Below are 20,043 nucleotides of genomic sequence, written 5' to 3'. Positions count from 1 at the left end.
ACAAGCATCTCTTGAGATCTGTGCCATCTTGGAATTTAGGGCACTGGGAAACCAAGCAACCAGCTTGCCTCCCTCCCTGGTCAGCAGCTGTGGTGTGGCAGGCTATGACCACCCCAGTGTGAGAACCACCAGTATTTCCTGAGATCTGCGCCATGTTGGAACTTAGGGTGCTGGGAAACCAAGTAAACCAGCTGGCCCCCTTGGTAAGCAGCTGTGGCTCAGCAAGCTGCAGCTGCCCCGGGGCAAGAACCACCAACATCTCTGGAGATCTGTGCCATGTTGGAGTTTAAGGCGCTGGGAAACCAAGCAACCAGCTCGCCTCACTGCTGAGCGGTAGTGAGCCTACTGGTGTACAGGCTGAGAATCAAACATCATAGCTCCTCATTAGCAAATGGGAGCCAGAGATTCAGATCATCTCTTAGGAGGCTGACCATATGCAATATAGCAAATAGGGATTTCCTTCTGCCATCTCTTTGAAAGCAAAAATTTTTACCACTGTTTTGCTTTATTCTGATTAATAGTATTGCTCTATTCAATATTCTGTTTTGGTAAGTTCTATAATGTTCTGTATTTCATTTTATTTTGCTATACCTGATTGAAAGAAAAACTATTGTGAAGATAACGAGATATAGTGTGGTAGTTATTACTGTTATCCTGGTAACCTACTGTGAAGTTCTGTACTATTTCACTACACTGTCTCAATTGGCTTTGGTCCATCCTGTTCTGTTGTATTTTACTACCTTCAAAATAATAAAAAATCTAAAAAAAAAAAAAAAAAAAAAAAAAGAAAAACAAAAAACTATTTTGAGAACTTTAAAACTAACAAATCAATGAGAAAGTTTATTTCAACCAAAAACATTCCATTTCAGGTATATGCTTTTGTTAAAGATGCAAAAGATTAATGATCTTGAAAAGATACATGTATATGTATAAATAAGGATCAGTGTTGAAGTCATTGACTTTCTCTCTCCCTTTTTACTTTTGCAATACTTACTGAGACTGTGTCAAAATAAAGGCTAGGGATGTAGCTCCTGGGTACAGTACTTGCCTAGCCAGTGCTAAGCTCTCGCTTCAGTCCTCAATACTAGAAAAAAAGACATCTGTAAATGAGCAATTCTATAGCAAAGAACATAAGAGATATATATGTAAGAGATTAATGATTAACAATGACATATTCATACTAATTGTTATATCAACAATACATTGCGTCAACTTGAGTTTAGAAATTTAACTAAGAGACTCAGCAGGAAGCCAGGATTCTTACTTTGTAAATATCCTCATCCTGTGCAAGAGGAGGGTACACAGATTTTGTGAGTGCTATACTAGCCCTGGAGGAGGTGGGGGATAGTGCTATACAACATAAGGGAGGAAAAGAGGCTTGTGCTTTCCCCTTTTGCTATGGCTGCTACCTTTAAGTGTTGCCCCCAGTGCCAAGCCACACTGTCTTGGAGCCAGCCGATTATGGACGAAACCTCCACAAACTATGAGCTAAATAAACCTTTTCTTCCTTAATATTGGGTATGGGGCATTTTGTCCCAGCAACAAGAGAAAAGTAACCAAGACAGGTACAAAACACATGCTTGTCTAGGAAATTCAACTTTATTTATAAAATTTCTATAAACAGAAACATTGTACTTTCAAATATTATAACTGACACTTCACAAAAACCATTTACAGTTTTAACTTTTCTACATAAAACTATAGTATGTGATAAGTAAAAATCCTCCCAAGATGGTCTAAGACATAAAAACAAAACTAAAAACTCATCTAGCATGAATGCTTATTTACAATAAAGAATTAGAATCCTACTCTTTAATGTACTATTCCATCAAAAAAAGGAAGCATGACAATTTTGGGGAGGTAAATGCTTCACAATAAACAGTCATAGTTTGATTGTTTTGGATTGCTCTTGTAGGCTAGTATTTGTGCTGATTTATTAACTAAGTCATTACTGTAAAAAGGGCACAGACTTTTCTATATAAGTCTTTCTACCAATGAAAATATGCAGATATTGATCTGGTCTCATCTAAACTAGTCAATAAAGTAACAAATGTATAATAAAGAAGTAAAACCAAAAAAAAAAAAAATCACCATGTGACTGACTTATAAAATTAGAATTCTCCCTGAAATCAGAGTATTGTCTCTTTCAGTATTTATAAGTTTAAATCTCTCACAGCACAGCAGACAACATGCACACTAAATATTTAACTAAAAAATTCAAAATAAAATTATTGAAATGAACTATTTACCTTTATATGTAATAATTATTTTAAAAAATCTTACATTTTATCTACAGGGATAATCTGTCATGGCTATGTCACAAGGAACTTCAAAACTTTTGGAAAAAATTCATCCCTGAGAAGTGAGAAATAGAAAAATACCTCCAAACAAAACTAAACACAACAATCCCCCTCCAAAAAAAGCAGAAACAACAGTCCTATATCCTTTAACAATTTTTAGCATAGCATAGCATAGCATAGCATAGCATAGCATAGCATAGCATAGCGTAGCATAGCATAGCATAGCATAGCATAGTGTAGCATAGCATAGCACAGCATGAACTATATTAACAGCTAGCAATCAAACATAGTCCAATCTTGGAGAGTTGCTGGCTCTGGTGTTCCAATCATTTTGTAACAAAAGTACAAGAACAGCATTAAAAAAAAAAATCAGACAAATAAAAACTCTGGTTTTATTGACAACTTTACATTTTTGCCAAGTGCAAGGCTGACCTGCTAATAACTGAATATTTCAATAATGACCAAAGCAGTAACTTCTGCTGACATTTCTTCTTAGAAGTCTCTGTTTCTTCCACAGATATTCACCCAAACAATAAGAGCAATACAATAGCAATTGAGTTCACTATTATCAATGGCACTGCAAAAAGAAAAAAAAAGTTTGTTACTATAAAGAAAAACCAAGAAAAAAATTAATCAGTAATAACCAACATCCAGGAAAGATGAAAAAAATTTAAGTGTATCATCATAATCATGTTGTAAATAATTATAACAAAAGAACTTTAAAAAAATGCACTGTGTCATAAAACCCACAATTTATTTAAATGGAGTTTACAAATAGATCGTGCTGCACAAGTTGATCAATATGAAATTCCTTGCGACTGTGCTGGTGCAACTGTGCAAACACAGAAGCACACCAAGCCTGGCAGAAGTAGATCCACATGGCTGCAGTGACACAGGGGATGAAAAACACACTGTAAAGAAGATTCTGTAGCTTCATTACTAAATTAAGAATGAATTTATCAACACTGAACCCAAAGTTTGATTAAAATGGCTAAAAGAGAGAAAAAAAGGTTCCCCAACTTCAATTTTTAAATGCAATGCATTTGATACTTCTTTTTTGATTTGTTTAAAAATATTTTCCATTATAATGACAGACATAGGACCTTGAAGGTCTTCCAGAATGCTAGGTAAGTTTACAACTTGGAAGGAACAATGTCTAGAAAGCAGGGATGTTACTCCATCATTCACCTCTGATTGGTAATACAAATAGATTATAAATAGCACTGAGTATTCTATTTATATCAACTGGCTTAGCAAGTGAGTGGCAACCTAAGAAGCCAGTAACTTTCAAGCAGTAAAGGCAGGTTAAGGAGAAAAAAATTCCCACTATAAAAAGCTTATGTGATCACATTCATACTCAAGTGTTGTTATTTAAATCAAATCACAAAATTAAAACTAAAGAGTGCTCCGCAAATTTTTCTTCTTACCTCTCATCACAGTTCTTACAGATCGAATCAGGTTCATTAGCTGAGACTTAATTCCTGGCTCCTCTCCGAACCCACCAATTCCCTGGTCTGTTCCCCAGCCAACTGTATAACAGAAAAATGATTAGGTGTGTTAAAATTCACTATGCACTGGGGTCTGGGGATTTAGCTCAGCGGCATAAGTGCCTGCCTTGCAAGCAGACAGTCGTGAGTTCAATCCCTGGTACAGATAAAAAGAAAAAAAAAAAAAGAAAGAAAGAAAAAAAAATTTACTATGCACTCCTCTTGCTCCTTCATTAGTCATCTTTTAAAAGATTAGTTTGAGACCTTGTTAAAGAAAATATATAAAATCAGATGTCTTTGATATTGAGTTAAATATTTTCTTTTTATAGTAGCACCTCATTTACACTTTGATTTTATAAAATAAGCTACAGTGTCAGAATGGGAATGTAACTTGTTGGTGAGCACTTGTCTTCTCTTCATTGTAGGATAGATATTTGCTCACTATACCCATTATTCTCCATAAATGAGCCTTTTACCCTTTCCTGTATAATTTTCCTATTATAACCCTTTGCATATTTTTATAGGGTAGTTCTTTTATTATTACTATAAATAATTTCTCCTAAAAACTTATATGTCCTTCTTCAATTTGTCTTTCTCTTGTCCCATTTCAGGTATACTTTTCACTACCTAGAAGACTATAGGGCTTAATTAATTCCCAAACTAACCCGTGGAAGACAACAAATCTGTATTTTATATTCAAAAGAACCAAGTATCAGGAAACAAAATTTCACTTTGCTTAACTAGCTTTTATTTGGTTGAAATAAAGGACAAATAATGCTTGCTTGCTTTTTTTTTTCCTTCACTGAGATATGTCATGCTATAAAACTAATATAAAATTCAGGTTCACATCAGAGCTAATGTTTTAGACTCTTGGTTTTGTGTACAGCCCTTTAGCTCTCACACTGGTCATGCTGAGCTTTCAGAGCACAAACTCCAGCTTAGTTACAACTACGCTACCTATCCGAGTGATGGTGAGCATTTCAGAGTTTTCAATAATAACAAACAGCCTGTTGTGGCATGCATGCCACAAGTTTACCACCACTGGCCTCTACTATCTCTGGTCAATTCAGCAAATGCCTCTGTAATATCAGTTTCAATCCCTTGTATAGTTTTCCTTGGAAGCTTGTAATGATTCCCATTACCTACTGAATAAAGTACAAACTCCTTAAACTGACATTTTAGATGTGTCAATATGTCCTGGAACCAATTCTTTTTTGATACCGAGAGATAACCTATGAAACATTATCTATTAATTACTGTCAGTAATTCCTTTCCACGTGTCATAATAAACCTTTCTCTTTACGTTCAAAATAATCTGATTATAGTAATCTCTTTTGGTTCATTTTATTCAAATGTCTCCCATTACAAACTTTCAGAGGATAGGGAATACAATTTAGTCATCTTTTTCATCTTTCCACTATTCTTTACTCCCCATCCCCACAGCAAGTACTTAGCAAATATTTATGGAATTAAACTGAAATACAGTCAACTAATCTAATCCAATAAATGATACGATTAGGAAAATTTTGAAGATTAATAAAATTTCCGCACAACTCTAGTTCACTTTTAAGTCATATGAATTATAAAATGGCCAAACATATCAGAATACAGCCCAATGAACAAAAGACCCTCATGTTGGCAAATTATTGAAAACTTTCAGAGATAGACTATCTTAAAGGTTTAATGAAATGAGGTTACCTACAAGGAATCAAAAAGCGAGATGGCACTAAACAGTAACATGGTTAATCAGAAAATTAAATGGCACATTCTTCAAAACTCTGAAGAAAAACTGGTTTCAGTCTAGAGTTTGATACAGAACCCACAAGTCAAGAAGAAAGACCACTCTGGGACACAGAGGTGAGATGATTCCAAGTTCAAGCCCAGCCTGAGCAATTTCCCAACTTAGACTCAGTCCTAAATATAAAAATAAATAAATAAACTAATTAATTAATTTGAAGGGATGGGAATGAAGTTCAGTGCAAAGGTCCTGGGTTCAATCCCCATCAAAGTGGGAGGTGGGCTTCTATTTTATATATTATAAAAATTACAAATTTTACATATTTCTTACTTTAAAAAATGCGTATTTCTTTGGTAAAAATAAAAATAAAATTTAAAAAGAAGGCCTGTAAAAACACTTACCTATTGGAAAAGAAGCCCTCTGTAATTAGAGATTCCTGGGAGAAAAACATTTTAAAGGACGGGATGAGTTCTGCTAAGTGGAAGAGCTCCACCCATATATTATTAGGAATATTTAAAATTATGTTTTGAAACCACATTTTATTTTATTTTGTCTTTTTGGAGACAGGGTCTCTATGCAGTTCAGGCTAGCCTTGGGCTCACTTTGTAGCATAGGCTGGCCTTGAACTTGCAACAATCCTCCTGCCTCAGCCTCATGAGTGCTGGGATTACAGGAGTGCGCCACCATGCCTGGTTTTGAAACTGCTTTAAATGTTATTAGTTGGTTTCATTTTCTTTACCTGCATTTATGAAATTTATCATTGCTAATATTCTATCAATCTTTTCTTCCCACAGCCACAATTTCTCAAATAGTAAAAAGAATTTGTTTTAAGAACTGTATGCGGTGGAAGGACTGACCTGAACCCCTAGACCCAGGATAGTTGGTTCCCGGGCATCCAGGCACACACAAGTCTTTGGCAGACAGACTGACGTGAACCGGGGACCCAGGACAGCCGGGTGGGGTGCACTGGCTCACACATGCCTTTGGAGGGCACAGTAATGAGTGATACCTGCAATGTCCAAGTGTCTGAAGCAGCAACAAGGAGTTCAGCTGTTGGGCTCTGGAGGACTGCACCAACGTAAGATCAGTCCCAGCCCTCACATCCAGAGACCAAGACTAACCAACCACACCCACGGCAAACTTAGGGGGATACACAGCACATTTCTGGGATCTGACACAAGCACTATCACAGAACTGTAAACACCAGAGGTATCTTACTACTTTTATTCTCTAGTTTGTCTAACTGGCTATCCCTTGCCTGTCTAGTTGGATGTCCTCTTGTCTTGTTTTGTGTTTGGGTTTATTTTTCCTCACCTCTTCTTTCTCTGGTTTCCTTTTTTCTCTCTTTTTTTTTTCATTTTCCTTCTCTTTTTTCACTGTTTAGTTGAAAAAAAGGTTTCTTTTTCATTTTCTTCTACTGATCTCTGTCTTTCCTCAATTACCTCTTGAATTTAAACTGTCAAGGGAGTACACAGTGTCTTTTCCCTATCTGATTACTCCTTCATATTCTATTTCATTCTTTCCTTCCTGTGTCCTCCAGTTTCCCAAAACTCGGATGAGCATCCTTTGATCTCCAGTCTTGATTCTACTGTAATTGACCTCATTCATCACTTTATCCTGTCCCCTGTATTATCCCCCTGCGCCCCCCACCCCGCCCCACGGAAGAGTAAAGTCACTCCAGTAAGGGGAAAATCACTGCATATAGATACATGGGCTATGTTTGATTTTGTCATGTAACTTTAGAGTTTGCAGCAGATTAATGGTTACCATAGTTTGTCAGTAGTTAAGCTGTACTTGAAACTACTGTTAGTATATTACTAACTGTACTACTTTAGCTAGGATGTCATACACGTTATAATCAGTTTTTCTCCCCTATATGATAACACTTCATTGTATGGGATTATAATCATCCCCATAGCCCAGTGCCAAAGAATTGAGTGCTGAGCCAAATAGAAACTTTGCATCCTTTACAAATTAGAAGGTAGGTTCTTGGGATAGCTATAAAGAATCACCTACATCTAACTCCAGACTCCTAGCCTACCCGGGTCAAGCCTGGAAGACAAAGAGATAGACAAACCTGTAAGTCAAAAACTGAAACTTTCTGAAATGACAGCAACACAAGTAAAAATACAAATGGAAAGGCTATAGAGAAAATAATCTCTCAGGTACAAAAAGAAATGATGTTTAAAATCAAAGAAGAACAGATAAGCTTAGAATAATGATGGAAACAAACAATGCCCAACATAGGAAAGAAATGGAATCCATGAAACAGATCCAAACAGATATCCAAGAGATTAAAATCTCCATTGAAAGTACATGCAACAGATTAAAGGACAGGGTATGAGATCAGATCTTGAGAGTATTGCAGCTAGTGATCATCAACAGAAAAATATCTTAAAAATAGCAAGAGACTATGAAAAATCAATTCAACAGCTAGATGGTGAAGCAAAGAAGAATAAATAAGATTAACTGGGTCAATGAGAAAGCAAGAGATTGTACAAATGCCATAAAAAAAAAAAACTTCACAGAAATAATGGCAGAACACTCCCAAGATTGGATAAAGAATTTGACACACAAATAAAATGAAATCCATGGAAATCCAAACATTCATGACAAAAATAAACTAAACCAAGGCATATAACAATCAAGATTCCAGAAATCCAACACAAGAACAGAATATTAAAAGCTGTCAAAAAAAAGAAACATTACTTATAAAGGAAAGCCCATCAGAATCATGGCAGACTTCTCAACATAAACCCTAAAGTCAAGAGCTTGGAGTGAAGTATTTCAAGTCCTGAAAGAAAACAACTTCTAACCCAGACTGATATATGCTGTAAAACTATCTTTCAAAATTTATGGAGAAATAAAATACTTCCATAACAAAGAACAAGCGAAAGAATTCACAATCACCAAACCAACCCTACAAAGAATACTGAATAAATATAAATATATTAGACAGAGAATATATAAATAAATATATAAATATCTAGACAGAGATAAATGACCAGAGTTCCAAGAACCACAGGAAAAAAAGATAATCAGGCAGGGCAAGCTGTCACACAGAGGAGAAAAGCAGGGAACCAAGAGCAGGAAAATATCATAACAAAGATAAGCCAATACACATCAGTTATAACCATTGATGTAAATGGCCTCAATTTACCAACTGAATAAAAACTATATGAAACATGCATGCACACAATTTTTATTAGAAACCAAAACTTCCTCCAATCTTTTAGACCTGTTTCAAAAGGTGTTTAAACACTTTTTACCATGAATGACTCCCATAAACAATATAATTTCTAATTAAACTGCTCTTCAACATAACAAGATAAAATTAGAAGTACAATAAGTTAAACATTGGCACTTAAGTAATTAAAACAAATGGTAACTTATCAGTTAATTGTAGCCCAGTCTCTTTTTGTCACCAGTATGAAAAAGCAAACAATTTTGGGTGGAAAGTAAATCATTTGTGCAGATGGTTCACACAAAAATACAAATGTAGCAAGTAAAAGACAAGGCGCCAAGGATTATCTTTCACTAAAGTAAAATAGATTTCCTTCCAATTGCTATATAGGAAATACCAGTTGTTTTACTCAGGAAACCAGCCAACTGTAAGTTTCACCTTTTTTTTTTCCCCAAGAGAAAGATGTAATTTCTGTGGCTTTGTTGCTTCCAAAGCAACAGGTATTAACAAATGATAATACCAGTCAGCAGTAGTTCCTGTCACAATTCCAGAAATTTAAACAGAAAAACAGAATTTTACCCTTGTGTGAGAAACTGGAAGGTCTAAAATGTACAACAGATAGTGTGAAATGAGAAGAAATTGTCTAAAAGGACCTAGGATGGGAGAAGGAGGAAAGGAAGGAAGGGAAAAGAGAGAAAAACTTCAAGTTAGCTATATTATTAGTGTCTCTTAGTTCATAGCGAGGGAAGATTTGCTGTTGTATTGATCGGAAAGTTTTTTATGTCCTTATCTTGTACTCTGAGTAACTACTTTAAAGATAATAATAATATGCAATGTATTAACAATTGTTATTCTCCTATCATTTTTTTTTTTTTTTTTTTTTTGGCGGTACCGGGGATTGAACTCACGACCTTGCACTTGCCAGGCAGGCACTTATGCCACTAAGCTAAACCCCCAGCTCTTCTCCTATCATCTTGTTATGAAATTGTTTTACCTTTTTTCCATAAAATACAGAATTTTAAAGTTATTAACTACAAATATCATACATATTTCTCTGCTGTGCTAGACTTCAAAGAAACATGAAATAGCAATTCAGCCAGGCTCGGTCAAAAACCCTCATCTTAGTCTGTAAAGAAAAAGTATTTGCTACAGTTTTGAGGGTCAGCGAAATCAGTTTCCATAGTGAAAAAGAAAATGCATTGTAATTTATCAAAGTCACCAAGTCCACAGGTGAATCAAATTGTGTCATGAATAAGAAAGTATCTAATAAATTGCACAAAAAAACTGTGCTAATGTAAGTTTTTGAAATTGCTTTTATTATATAAATGATAATGTAACTATCTCAGTAAGGTTAAATAACTCTTAGTTCTAAGTAATTCCCAGTTCAATGAAATTTCCATTAATCCCCATTGAAATTCAACAAATGCTTTCTGTAAGCATATACTTCAAAAGAAAAACATTTACAGTAGTTTCCTTTCTGGTAAAACTCAAAACTTTTAAAAGCACTGAGCTACGCTGTTTACCCTTGATTCTTAACAGAAAGCTGGCTAAAAACCTCCAACAACTTACTCCACAGTGAATAGTGGGCTGCCTTGCAATATCCTTCTCCAGATTAATATTAGCCCATCAACCTTAATCTCAGTCTTCTAAGTCCCAGAACATGAGCAAAATGTAAAATTTTCTGCCACTGCATAATACATGGCTTAGATAGAATCCAACTGCCAATGGAGTCTATTCCCAGATGATCTGAGACTGGTCTTTATCATCTGCATTTCTGTTTCCCAGATCTCTGTTTTTTTACTTCAAGTTTACTGTCAGCTCTTCTACCTCTACATTAACATTAAATACAAAAGGAGAGTCCAGGACTGTCTTGAGCATAAATTATGTTTGTATTCTACTCTTCCATGAATACATTTTTTTCTCCTCACATGGCTTCATTCATTATCAGTGATTTACAAACTCATTTTTGTTTGTTTGTTTTTTGAGACAGGCCAGAGCTATGTAGTCTAGGCTAACCTTAACTCACTATGTAACCCAGGCTGGCCTTGAAATTGCAGTAATCCTCCTGCCTCAGCCTTTTGAGTGCTGGGATTAAAGGCATGTGCCACCAAGCCCAGTGATAAACTCAAATTTCAGTTTTCACAGTAGTTTATGTTTCTGTTCTATGAAATTAAATCCAATGATTATTCTACACTCCCATTTTGTATCTCATAGAAATGTCAAACTCAGCAAGTCCAAAGCTTATTTTGGGTGTGAAGCATGAGGTCGATGCCTAGTACCAAAAAACAAAAACATTTTATGTTTTTACCTCTTATCTACCACTATTACTCCCAATTTTCCTTTACTAGATCCTTTCTATTGACAATAATTCTTTTTTTAACTTTAATTATGAAGATTTAAAAATATCACTGTAATGATCGTTACCCTTTTATCACATATGCGTATACTGCTCTCTAATGTACTACCATCGCTCAGTAGTTTAAGGACAGAGACTCCTAAGAGATCTTTGACCTTATCCCTCAGTCCCAAAGTCCAACATTATGTTCTCCTTTTTTAACCTTTGAAGTATCTTCTCAGCTGTATTAGTTTTCTAGGGCACCTCATATTGAAGCTTATTACAACAGAAATTTTTTTTCTCAGTTTTGGATGCCAGAAATCCAAAAGTAAGGTGCCAGCAGGACGGATGACTGCTGAAAGCTCTGAGGAATCATCTCATCCATGCCTCTTCTAACATCTGATAGTTGCTAAAAATCCTTAGGGTTCCTTGGCTTGTAGCCATATCACATAAAATCTCTGCCTCTGGTCCCACAGACTTGTTTCCTCAGGCATTCTTTTGTGTGCCTCTGTATCACACTTCACACCAGTCCTTGGATTTAAGATCCAACAACATCTAACCTCGTATGATATCTCAATTTGATAACATGTGCAAAGGTCTTGTTTCCAAATTAGGTCACAGTCAAGGTGTGGCTTACCCAGAGTTAAGACTTCAGCATTTTTTTTTTTCCCCACAGACACTATTCTTACACAGTACAACAGCAGCAGTCTCTGGGGTCAGAATGCCTAGTTTCTATCTGTCTAATCTTAGAAAAATTACCTACTTTTTGAGTCAGGTTTTCCATCTGTAAAGCAGAAATTCCTTTACTTGGAATTATTCTTCCCACATTTACTTCTTTCCCTTCCAATGTGTCCCCCATACTGTGAGCTACAAGGATTTGCAAATAGCAAAAATCTGTTGACATCACTACCTTAAGACTGTTTTCAACTGCTTCAGAATTTCCACATCAGCTTTCCACTGCTCATGAATCTTCTCACCCTCCCACCCCTTCATCTTCACCTACTTAATATTTACTCACTTATCAGATTTCAGGTTGGACACACTTTCTCCAAAGTTTTGGAGATTCTCAAGTTACCGTCACTGTGCATTTCTCTTTCATGATATTGTACGTATTTGTTACTTATTTTCATTTTGATTTAACTCCATTAGAAGAGAAATGGAAATGCTTTAGCTTTGGCTCTTATTACACGGGCCCGGTACATAATATGAGCACGAATAATGTGCTCGATAAATTTTTTCTTGAGTTTTAATGATTCGCACGGTCATACTTGGTATGCTGCGACAAATAATTCACATCACGCAGTACCCAATCGCAATTCTACCTCAGTAAAAATTCTGCCCAGGCTGGCGTGATGATTCCTTGGCTTGTGAAGACAGCCATACTTTTTTCTTCATCTTTATATTCCTAAATTCTAGCACAGTCCTTGGCCTCTACAGGCGCCCCATTGGCTGTCCTAAACATATTGGAACGTGAGTGGCTGACTGTCTTGATAACTCCCATACTTTCCCGTTCTTACTATTCCCAAAGCGTAAGAAGCTTTGTTTGCCCTTGATCAGCCCATTCTTCTTAAGTACCAAAGCTCTAAAGTGAACCACGCCCCGCCCCGTTTCAACTCACTCAAAATTCAGACCTCTACCTTTTCGACCATTAAAATCAGGAACAGAGAAATGCATCGTGGGCAGCCGTTCAGCATTCGCCCTGCCAATGAGTGCAAACCTGGCGAGAGGAAAGTGGCTCGGCTTGCCTCCTATGAAGCGACCACCTCTCCCCAAGCAGTGCGCCTTGCCTCTGCGGCCCGGGTGGTCACCCCTCGCGGCCTGGCTTGGTCCGCGCCTCTCTGGCTCTGCTGGCCCCTCAGCCCGCGCCACAGGGCCTTACTCACTGTTCTTGAGGAAGCGCTCTTCGTGCAGCACAGCAATGGCGTTCACGCACAGCAGAGCCGCCTGCAGCAGCGAATATAGGGTAAAAGCCATGGTTAACAGCAGCCGCCTAGAAGTCCAACAAATTCTCCTCTCGCCGCCGCAGCGGACGTGGCCACACCGTCACCGCCCGGGCTCTCGTAAGGGTGCCAGTGAGGTCCAAAACAGCTGTCCTGGAAGCGCGCCCGCTTCTAGCTAAAATCCGCCCTGTTCTGACGTCATCAAAATGTGTCAGTCCAGTGAGTTGTCCTTTGTAGTCCAATGCTGTCTTCGCACGTTGTGGTGCATTTGAAAGTGACTTGTTAGGGCTGGGGATTTAGCTCAGTGGCCAAAGCGCCTGCCTGGCAAGCGTAGGGTTGCGAGTTCTCGAGGTAAGGAAAAAGAAAAAAGGGGTGGGCTGTGGATGAGATGTAGCTGCTTACACGAAGAACCTAGGTTCAATCTCCTGTGTAAAATGTTTTAAAAGTCTAAAAGCTAACATAGTTTGCCTCCCTAGATGACCAGAGGCCCTCTTCAGGTGCTTGCCTGAGAAAGCTAAAGGCTGCCAAAAGAACTTACTATTTGTTCTAGCCAATACCTAAGGATAGGTCCCTCACCACCCTTTCCTACCGCATTTACTGAAAAAGGCTTATAGTTAGCAATTCTTCTGTCTCTTTGAGATTTATATTTACCTACCAGGTCTTTTTCTACAGGACCTGAATGCCATCCACTTATAATCAACAGGAAAGACAGGTCCTGCATCTCTCAGTCTCTGGTGCAGGGAATACATCCCTAACTTTGACAATTGTTATCTGGCAGATAGAGCTGTCTACTTACATTTACATTGACCAGCCCTCTTTAATTTTTCAACTCCTGACTCTACTGAATCCCTGGTAGTGCCCTTCCTTCTTGTCTTCTCTAAACTCCTATTAGCCTTTTTATGGATTCAGTTCACACCAGGCCTTCCTCTCTTTTGTAATAGTACGTTATTGATATGTCCTTACTGGTTTAACATCTAGTTTTATCTTTAACAGCATCATTAAGAGACTGAGTTAAACTGTGTTTAAACTTTAGAGATCGAGAGCAAATGTGCAAAGCAACACTTTCTGAACTTAAGATTCCCTAAAATGAAAGAGGGGGGAAAGGACCATATTCGATTCCAGAAAGGACTTTGGAAGCCTATGTGTTGCTACCACTGGAAAAGAGAGACTGAACAAAAAACTGCTAGTTAAACTCTCAAGAAGAAATTAATCTTAGAAAGGCCAACTGGGTACTGTCTACAGAGAAAAAGAAATGTGTTGTTTTCCACAGGTAGTACATAGATACTGTCTCCAAAGTCTGGCCCTAAATGCGAGTCAGGTAGAGAGACACATGAAGATGAAGGGAATAAAAGTAACAGGATGCCAACAAATCTTCCAATTCTTCAAGCACCATATAACTGCAGACATTGGTGACAATGTCTTAGTGCTATAACAAAATACCATAGATTGGGTGCCTTAGAAATAATAAAATTGACTTCTCATATTCTAAGGCTTAAAGACAGATCATCTTGACAGCTTCTGGAAATGGTCTTTTCCTGGTTGTAGACTGCCAGCTTCTCATTGTGTCCTCATATGGCAGAGATAGTGGAAGGAAGAATCTATGGGACCCAAATTTATGACATCTCCATCCTCACATAACCTTATCTAATCATAATTGCACCCTAAAAACTTCACCTCAGTACTATAAGCTTTGGGGTAAGATTTCAGCATAGGAATCTGCAGATGCACAAGCATTCCATCTGTAAGAGTGAAGGAAAGTTGTTCTTGAACATGGAATATGGTCTTGCTAAGATTTCTACATTGGTTTGAGCAAAGGGAAAGGCATTTAGGAGAACTTATCTGGAAGCTTTTGTTGAGCAGTGAATCATAGTTTTTCTTAAGTCATTTACTGAGTAAAATAATTAAAGGAGAATGCTGGGGTATAAATATAATTTGTTATAAAAATTATTGTTAGTCTAACTGTATAGAGATGTTAGGATTTTACAAGGTAATTAGATCTTGGGGGCTTCACTGTCATAATGGACTTAATGTAGCTCCTGTGGGAATAGGTTAATTATCATGAACTCTAGTTCATATAAAGTGGATTTAGTTTTCCTTGCCTCTGTCTTCTATGTGTGCCCACTTGGGTTTCACTTTCCACCAATAGACTGTCATCAGATGTCAATCAGATGCCAGTTCCATGTTTTGGACTTCCAGAACCTTAAACTAAATTTTTTAAAAAATTTTATTTTGAAAGTATACAACAGAACAAGACAGAATAAAGCCAACTAAGATCGTACAGTGAAATTGGTACAGAACTTCACAGCAGGTTACCAAGATAATAGTAATAAGTATCACAGTATATTTTGTTATCTTTATAATAGTTGTTCTTTCAATCATGTATGAAAGGGTTTTGGCCCAGACAGGACACTGTAGCCAGGAAAGCCTCAACCGGAAGCAGGAAGCCCCTATCTCCCCCGCCCCTAGGAAGTTACCTGTGATGCCATCTTCCCGCCCCTGGAAATTTACATATGGCGCCAAACCTAGGACCAATGGGCTACTGTACATCCCTAATGCCCGCCTAGGTTCCACCCCAAACCAAGGCTATTTACATGCCCCCACACCACATGTCGCCGGAGAGATCGCTGGACGGCAGCAGTGGGGGTGCCGGCCATCTCTCTCCGTGTTCTCAGAATAAAGGCTGCTTTTTATTTTATAGTTCTCATCTTTTGGAAATATTTTTCATCTTTTGGAAATAATCCTAGCAATGTATATCAAAATGAGATGAAATATAGAACACTATAGAACTTATTAAAACAGAATATTGAGTAGAGCAATACAATTAATCAGAGAAGAGCAAAACAGTAATAAAAATATTTGCCTTCAAAGAGATGGTAGAAGGAAGTCCCGTAATGTGCTATGTCATCCTCCCAGGAGACACTCAGATTTCTGGTTCCCATTTGCTAATGGGTGGGGGGGGGTAGGGGAATGGGATATTTGGTTCTAGGCCATGCATTGGTATCAGTAGGTTCACTATTGCTTAGCAAGGAGGCAGGCTGGTTGTTTGGTTTCACAGCATCCTAAGTTCTAACATGGTGTGGATCTCAGGAGCTGCTGCTGGTTCTTCCCCTGGAAGGGCCGCAGTCTGCCAGACCACCACTGCTTACCAGGGAGGGCCAACCTTAAACTAAATTTTAAAAAAGTGTCTTTTAAAATGCATTATCCGGCCATGGGTATTTTGTAATAGCAACAGAAAATAGACTAAGATAGACGATGACTGGAGATTATGCATTGATGGAGTGGAGGTAAGAGTAGAGTCTCTGACTTCAGCTACCTTTTCTTGATGTCACCAGGTTACAAATCATATGATTTTTAAAAAATTATGTCAAAAGAATCAGGTTAAGCTCTCTGGGCCTCCGTCACTTTATCTATAAAATTAGGTAATTATCATCTCTGAGGTCCCCCTGAGCTCAAAAAATCTCTAAATCTAGCAAAAGATGCTTAAAATATAAGGTAGTGTACAAGTTCTAGTACCATATGATCTGATTCATTATTTTTGAACGTCTAGGATTATTACCTAAGCTGATCACAGCAGATAGTATTCTATAAAAATTTTTTTACTTTCACAGAAATTCAAAAGCCTGGGAATTTTATTATATATTTAGAAAGCAGTTATCAAAACAAAACACAATCCCTGCCCAAAAAATGTACATTTTATGTATACTCACAACCTGAAATATTTTTGGTTGCAGTCTATTTAAAATTAGAACTTAGCCCTTGTTACTGAGTTTCTGATATCTGATAAGGCTTTATGAATTCATATTAGTTATTTTATCAGATACTTACGTTGGGTATAAAACTTTTCCTACCAAATTTAGATGCAGATTCTTATCATTTTCTTCTTCCAGATGCATTGTTTAGGTTTGGTTTTAGTTTCCTTCTCTCTTTGCTGATAGATGGCACATTTTGTCATCTTAGAACATCTTGCTGTTTTTTTGCTTGTTAATATAGTTAGTATTTTCATCCTTTTGACAAGAAGCAAAAAATTGGTGCTTTCAATAACCAGTTGCTCTCTTTGGAAAAAAGGAGAGCAGTGGTTAAGATTATGTCTAGGATAACTTTTATGTTTGACCCTCATTAGATGAAGGGAACAAGGTAGCTGTAGGATTAAAACTTGACCTTAGAAAGTTAAAATGCTCGAGGACTGTCTTGTATATATGAGAGATTGAGTTATTGAACTCAAATTTTTTATGCTTTCTTGTATCAATGTTTTTGACTAATAATTTCATAAGACTGTAACCTTGTCTTCAAGTATATGACTTGATTAGGCCAGTAGAATGAAGAATAAATGCTAATTTGCTGGATTTGACCTAAAATCTCAAAAGGCCTAACATGCCTCTGCCTTTTTTCTTTTCTTTTCTTTCCCTCCCTCCAGTCTTCTTGTCCCTTCCCATCCCTTCTGCCACAAGATGACATAGCAAAAGCCCCTCACCAAATGCTGGCTCCTTGATTTATTTTTTAGAGAGGCTTTTGCTCTGTAGTCCATACTGGCCTTGAGTTCACTTTGTAGCCCAGGCTGATCTTGAACTTATGGTGATCGTCCTGCCTCAGCTTTCTAAGAGCTGAGCTTACAGGAATAGCACAACCTCTCTCAAGTTTAGATTTCTTAACCTCAAAAGCTGTGACCCAATAAATTTCTTTTCATTATACATTACTTAGTCTGTGGTACTTCAACAGCATAAAACAGGCCAAGACAAACATCCTAGTCCTTACCATCATGTCTTAATAGAACAATTGTGGCATCCCCAAAAGTTTCTATGTTTCTACCTTTGTCTCTACAGTTTATTCTCCCCAAAGCAGTCCAAGTACTTTTTCTAAAACCAAGTGTTGAAAACAAGTTATAAGAACTGAGTCATCTGTCTTGTAGAATTTCCCACATTCTAGGTTGTGCTGGTTGTAATTGAATGGTGCTGGATGAACTTAAATGCTATATACAACATCCAACTAATCTGTAAAAGAAAAAAGAAAACACTTGTTGAAGGAGGAAAATAGCCACTATTTAAACTGATAAAGAGATTTTTAACCAACTCAATGAAAAAAATGACAAAATTGTTTTCCACAAGTTAAATTCTAGAATAATTTTTTAACAAGTCTGTTGGCTTTGCTCTTTCTCTTTCTTCCTATTTTTGAATTTCAGCATCTATTTCTGTAATCATTAAAAAATAGCTCATAAAGATAGGGATGATGCTTGTTATTTATTAAAAATTTAGACTCACTTTGAAGACTGACAAAAATGGATTATGGCTTTTAACATTTTTGTCTTGATAATATATTTTAATAGATACATTTATTCTATTGCCTATGTCTGAGCTATGAATCAATGATGACTGAGGTATGTTTGCTTTTAATCTTGTTATTAACAATAGCAACTTTCAGTTTAAATGGGTTTATGGCAATGAGTTCATCTAAATGGGTTCTATTTGAGGTCAGCATTGGACAAAAATAGGAAAATCCCACAAGAAGAGACTCATTCATGTTTATGGACTTATATAAGCTATTTTTGGTCTGAAACTCAAATGAAGCCATTTAAAAACTGAAAGCTTGTGCATCATGAAGTGTTTCTGGAAATAGAGATCTTGGAAATGGAAAGTTTCTTTAAAAAGTAAAAGTGAGTCACTATATCTATTTCAAAAGGTATCAATCCCAATAGCTAATTATATTTTTAAAACATACCACCTAAATAACTAAAATCAGAATTTAAAAACTAAATAAACTGTTTATTCATATAATTCCTTCATAGAATGGAAAGCATTACAAAGCAGTAGATGCTCAGTGCTTAAAAAAAGGGAACATGAGATCAAAATATAGTTTTCTGTCTCTCAAACTGGGATGATTATGAGAATCATCTGAGATGTTTAAATATATACAATTGTCTTCCAGTTGATGGTGCACCCAATGCATGTATTTCTCTTCACCACTTCCTAGGACTCCATTAACTTATAAAGTATTAATAAAAGGAAATGCATTTATAATAGTAAAGATAAGGAGAAATATCAGCAATTTTAAAAGTCTCCAGAAGATAAAAGAAAGGAAGCATATCAATGAGTAATATACTGTGGATGAAGTTATTGCCCAGCATGAACCATGGGGTGTTACAGTAAAGGTGGAAGTCATTGTCTAGTATTTCACAAAAACTCCAGCACATGTAGAAGAGATTTAGATGAAGAACTAGGCCTAAAAACAGATTAATTGATGATCTGTATGTGAACTAGGCAACTTTCCCAGCAGCAATCTCTACCCCGCTTAGACAAAATGGCGGACAGTGTGACTTTGCCCCAAGCAAGACTGAGAGCGAGACTTTCCATTTAGGATATCAAACCATGTGAATTTTTGAAGCTACTAATATGTGTATTGCTGCTTTAGTTCTTACTAAAGCATTTGCAAGTCTGTTAACTTCACTACTGATTCTCTACTAGTTCAATCAACAACTAATTCCTAGTTCACTTGCATATACTTTCCAATTAGACTTTTCTCCCCACACCAATTATATAGATATTTCCTCAATTGTATTATTATTAATATAGATAGGAAACCAGGACATATAATGAAAACCAGCACGATACAAAGAAAGAAAATGAAAAGTCAATAAAACTGAGTTCAGAAGGGAACAGAGATAATTTAGAAAAATTAATAATAAGAAAAATAATTTGATCCCAGGATATAGCTTAACGATAGAGTGAGTGATGAGCAAAAATGAGACCTTGGTTCAGATTGCTAGCTCCAAAAAGAAAAGAAAAATTCGAGACATATTTGTACAAAAAATTTTATACAAAAGTAGCAAGAAACAGAAAGAACTCTTAAAATCTAAAATTTTATAATCCTCTAAAAAACATTCACTGAAGATAAAATTAAATTTTCCAGGACACAGAGGAAAAACACAGAAACAGAAAGGAAAATGGTAGTTTCATAGGGAAAGGAATTCAGGCCAGGAAATTTTAACAAATATTAACAAAATTAAAATTTGCAGTGATGAAAAGAGTAGTAAGAGTGTTCTAACTAAAAAGACCTAGGTGAAAAGTG

At 36.6% G+C, this 20,043-nt stretch overlaps 1 protein-coding gene across 1 annotated transcript; it reads right to left on the bottom strand.

Annotated features, from left to right (window-relative positions):
* Nucleotides 1–1,580: 1,580 nt before the first annotated feature.
* Ier3ip1 (immediate early response 3 interacting protein 1) lies at nt 1,581–13,144 on the bottom strand. The gene is made up of 3 exons (XM_003474058.5): nt 12,928–13,144; nt 3,728–3,829; nt 1,581–2,877 (listed from the first exon to the last, which is right to left on the bottom strand). Exons 1-3 carry the CDS (start codon nt 13,016–13,018, stop codon nt 2,822–2,824), a joined length of 249 nt encoding a protein of 82 aa, XP_003474106.1. The 5' UTR covers nt 13,019–13,144; the 3' UTR covers nt 1,581–2,821.
* Between the last annotated feature and the right edge of the window lie 6,899 nt (nt 13,145–20,043).

This window comes from Cavia porcellus, unplaced genomic scaffold (assembly GCF_034190915.1).
Source record: "Cavia porcellus strain 051 isolate PalLab524CR breed Dunkin Hartley unplaced genomic scaffold, mCavPor4.1 scaffold_20, whole genome shotgun sequence".
NCBI lineage: Eukaryota > Metazoa > Chordata > Mammalia > Rodentia > Caviidae > Cavia > Cavia porcellus.
The sequence above is the reverse complement of the archived record's forward strand: the minus strand, read 5'-3'. Positions and strand labels throughout refer to the sequence as shown.

Bases quoted from the DNA above. Each gene is read 5' to 3' on its own strand.
- Ier3ip1 (XM_003474058.5), bottom strand. From the start codon at position 13,018: ATGGCTTTTACCCTATATTCGCTGCTGCAGGCGGCTCTGCTGTGCGTG. The intron at 3,830-12,927 runs GTGAGTAAGGCC...TCTGTTATACAG, and splicing joins AGAGCGCTTCCTCAAGAACA to TTGGCTGGGGAACAGACCAG. The intron at 2,878-3,727 runs GTAAGAAGAAAA...TTCTTTTTGCAG, and splicing joins TGTAAGAACTGTGATGAGAG to TGCCATTGATAATAGTGAAC.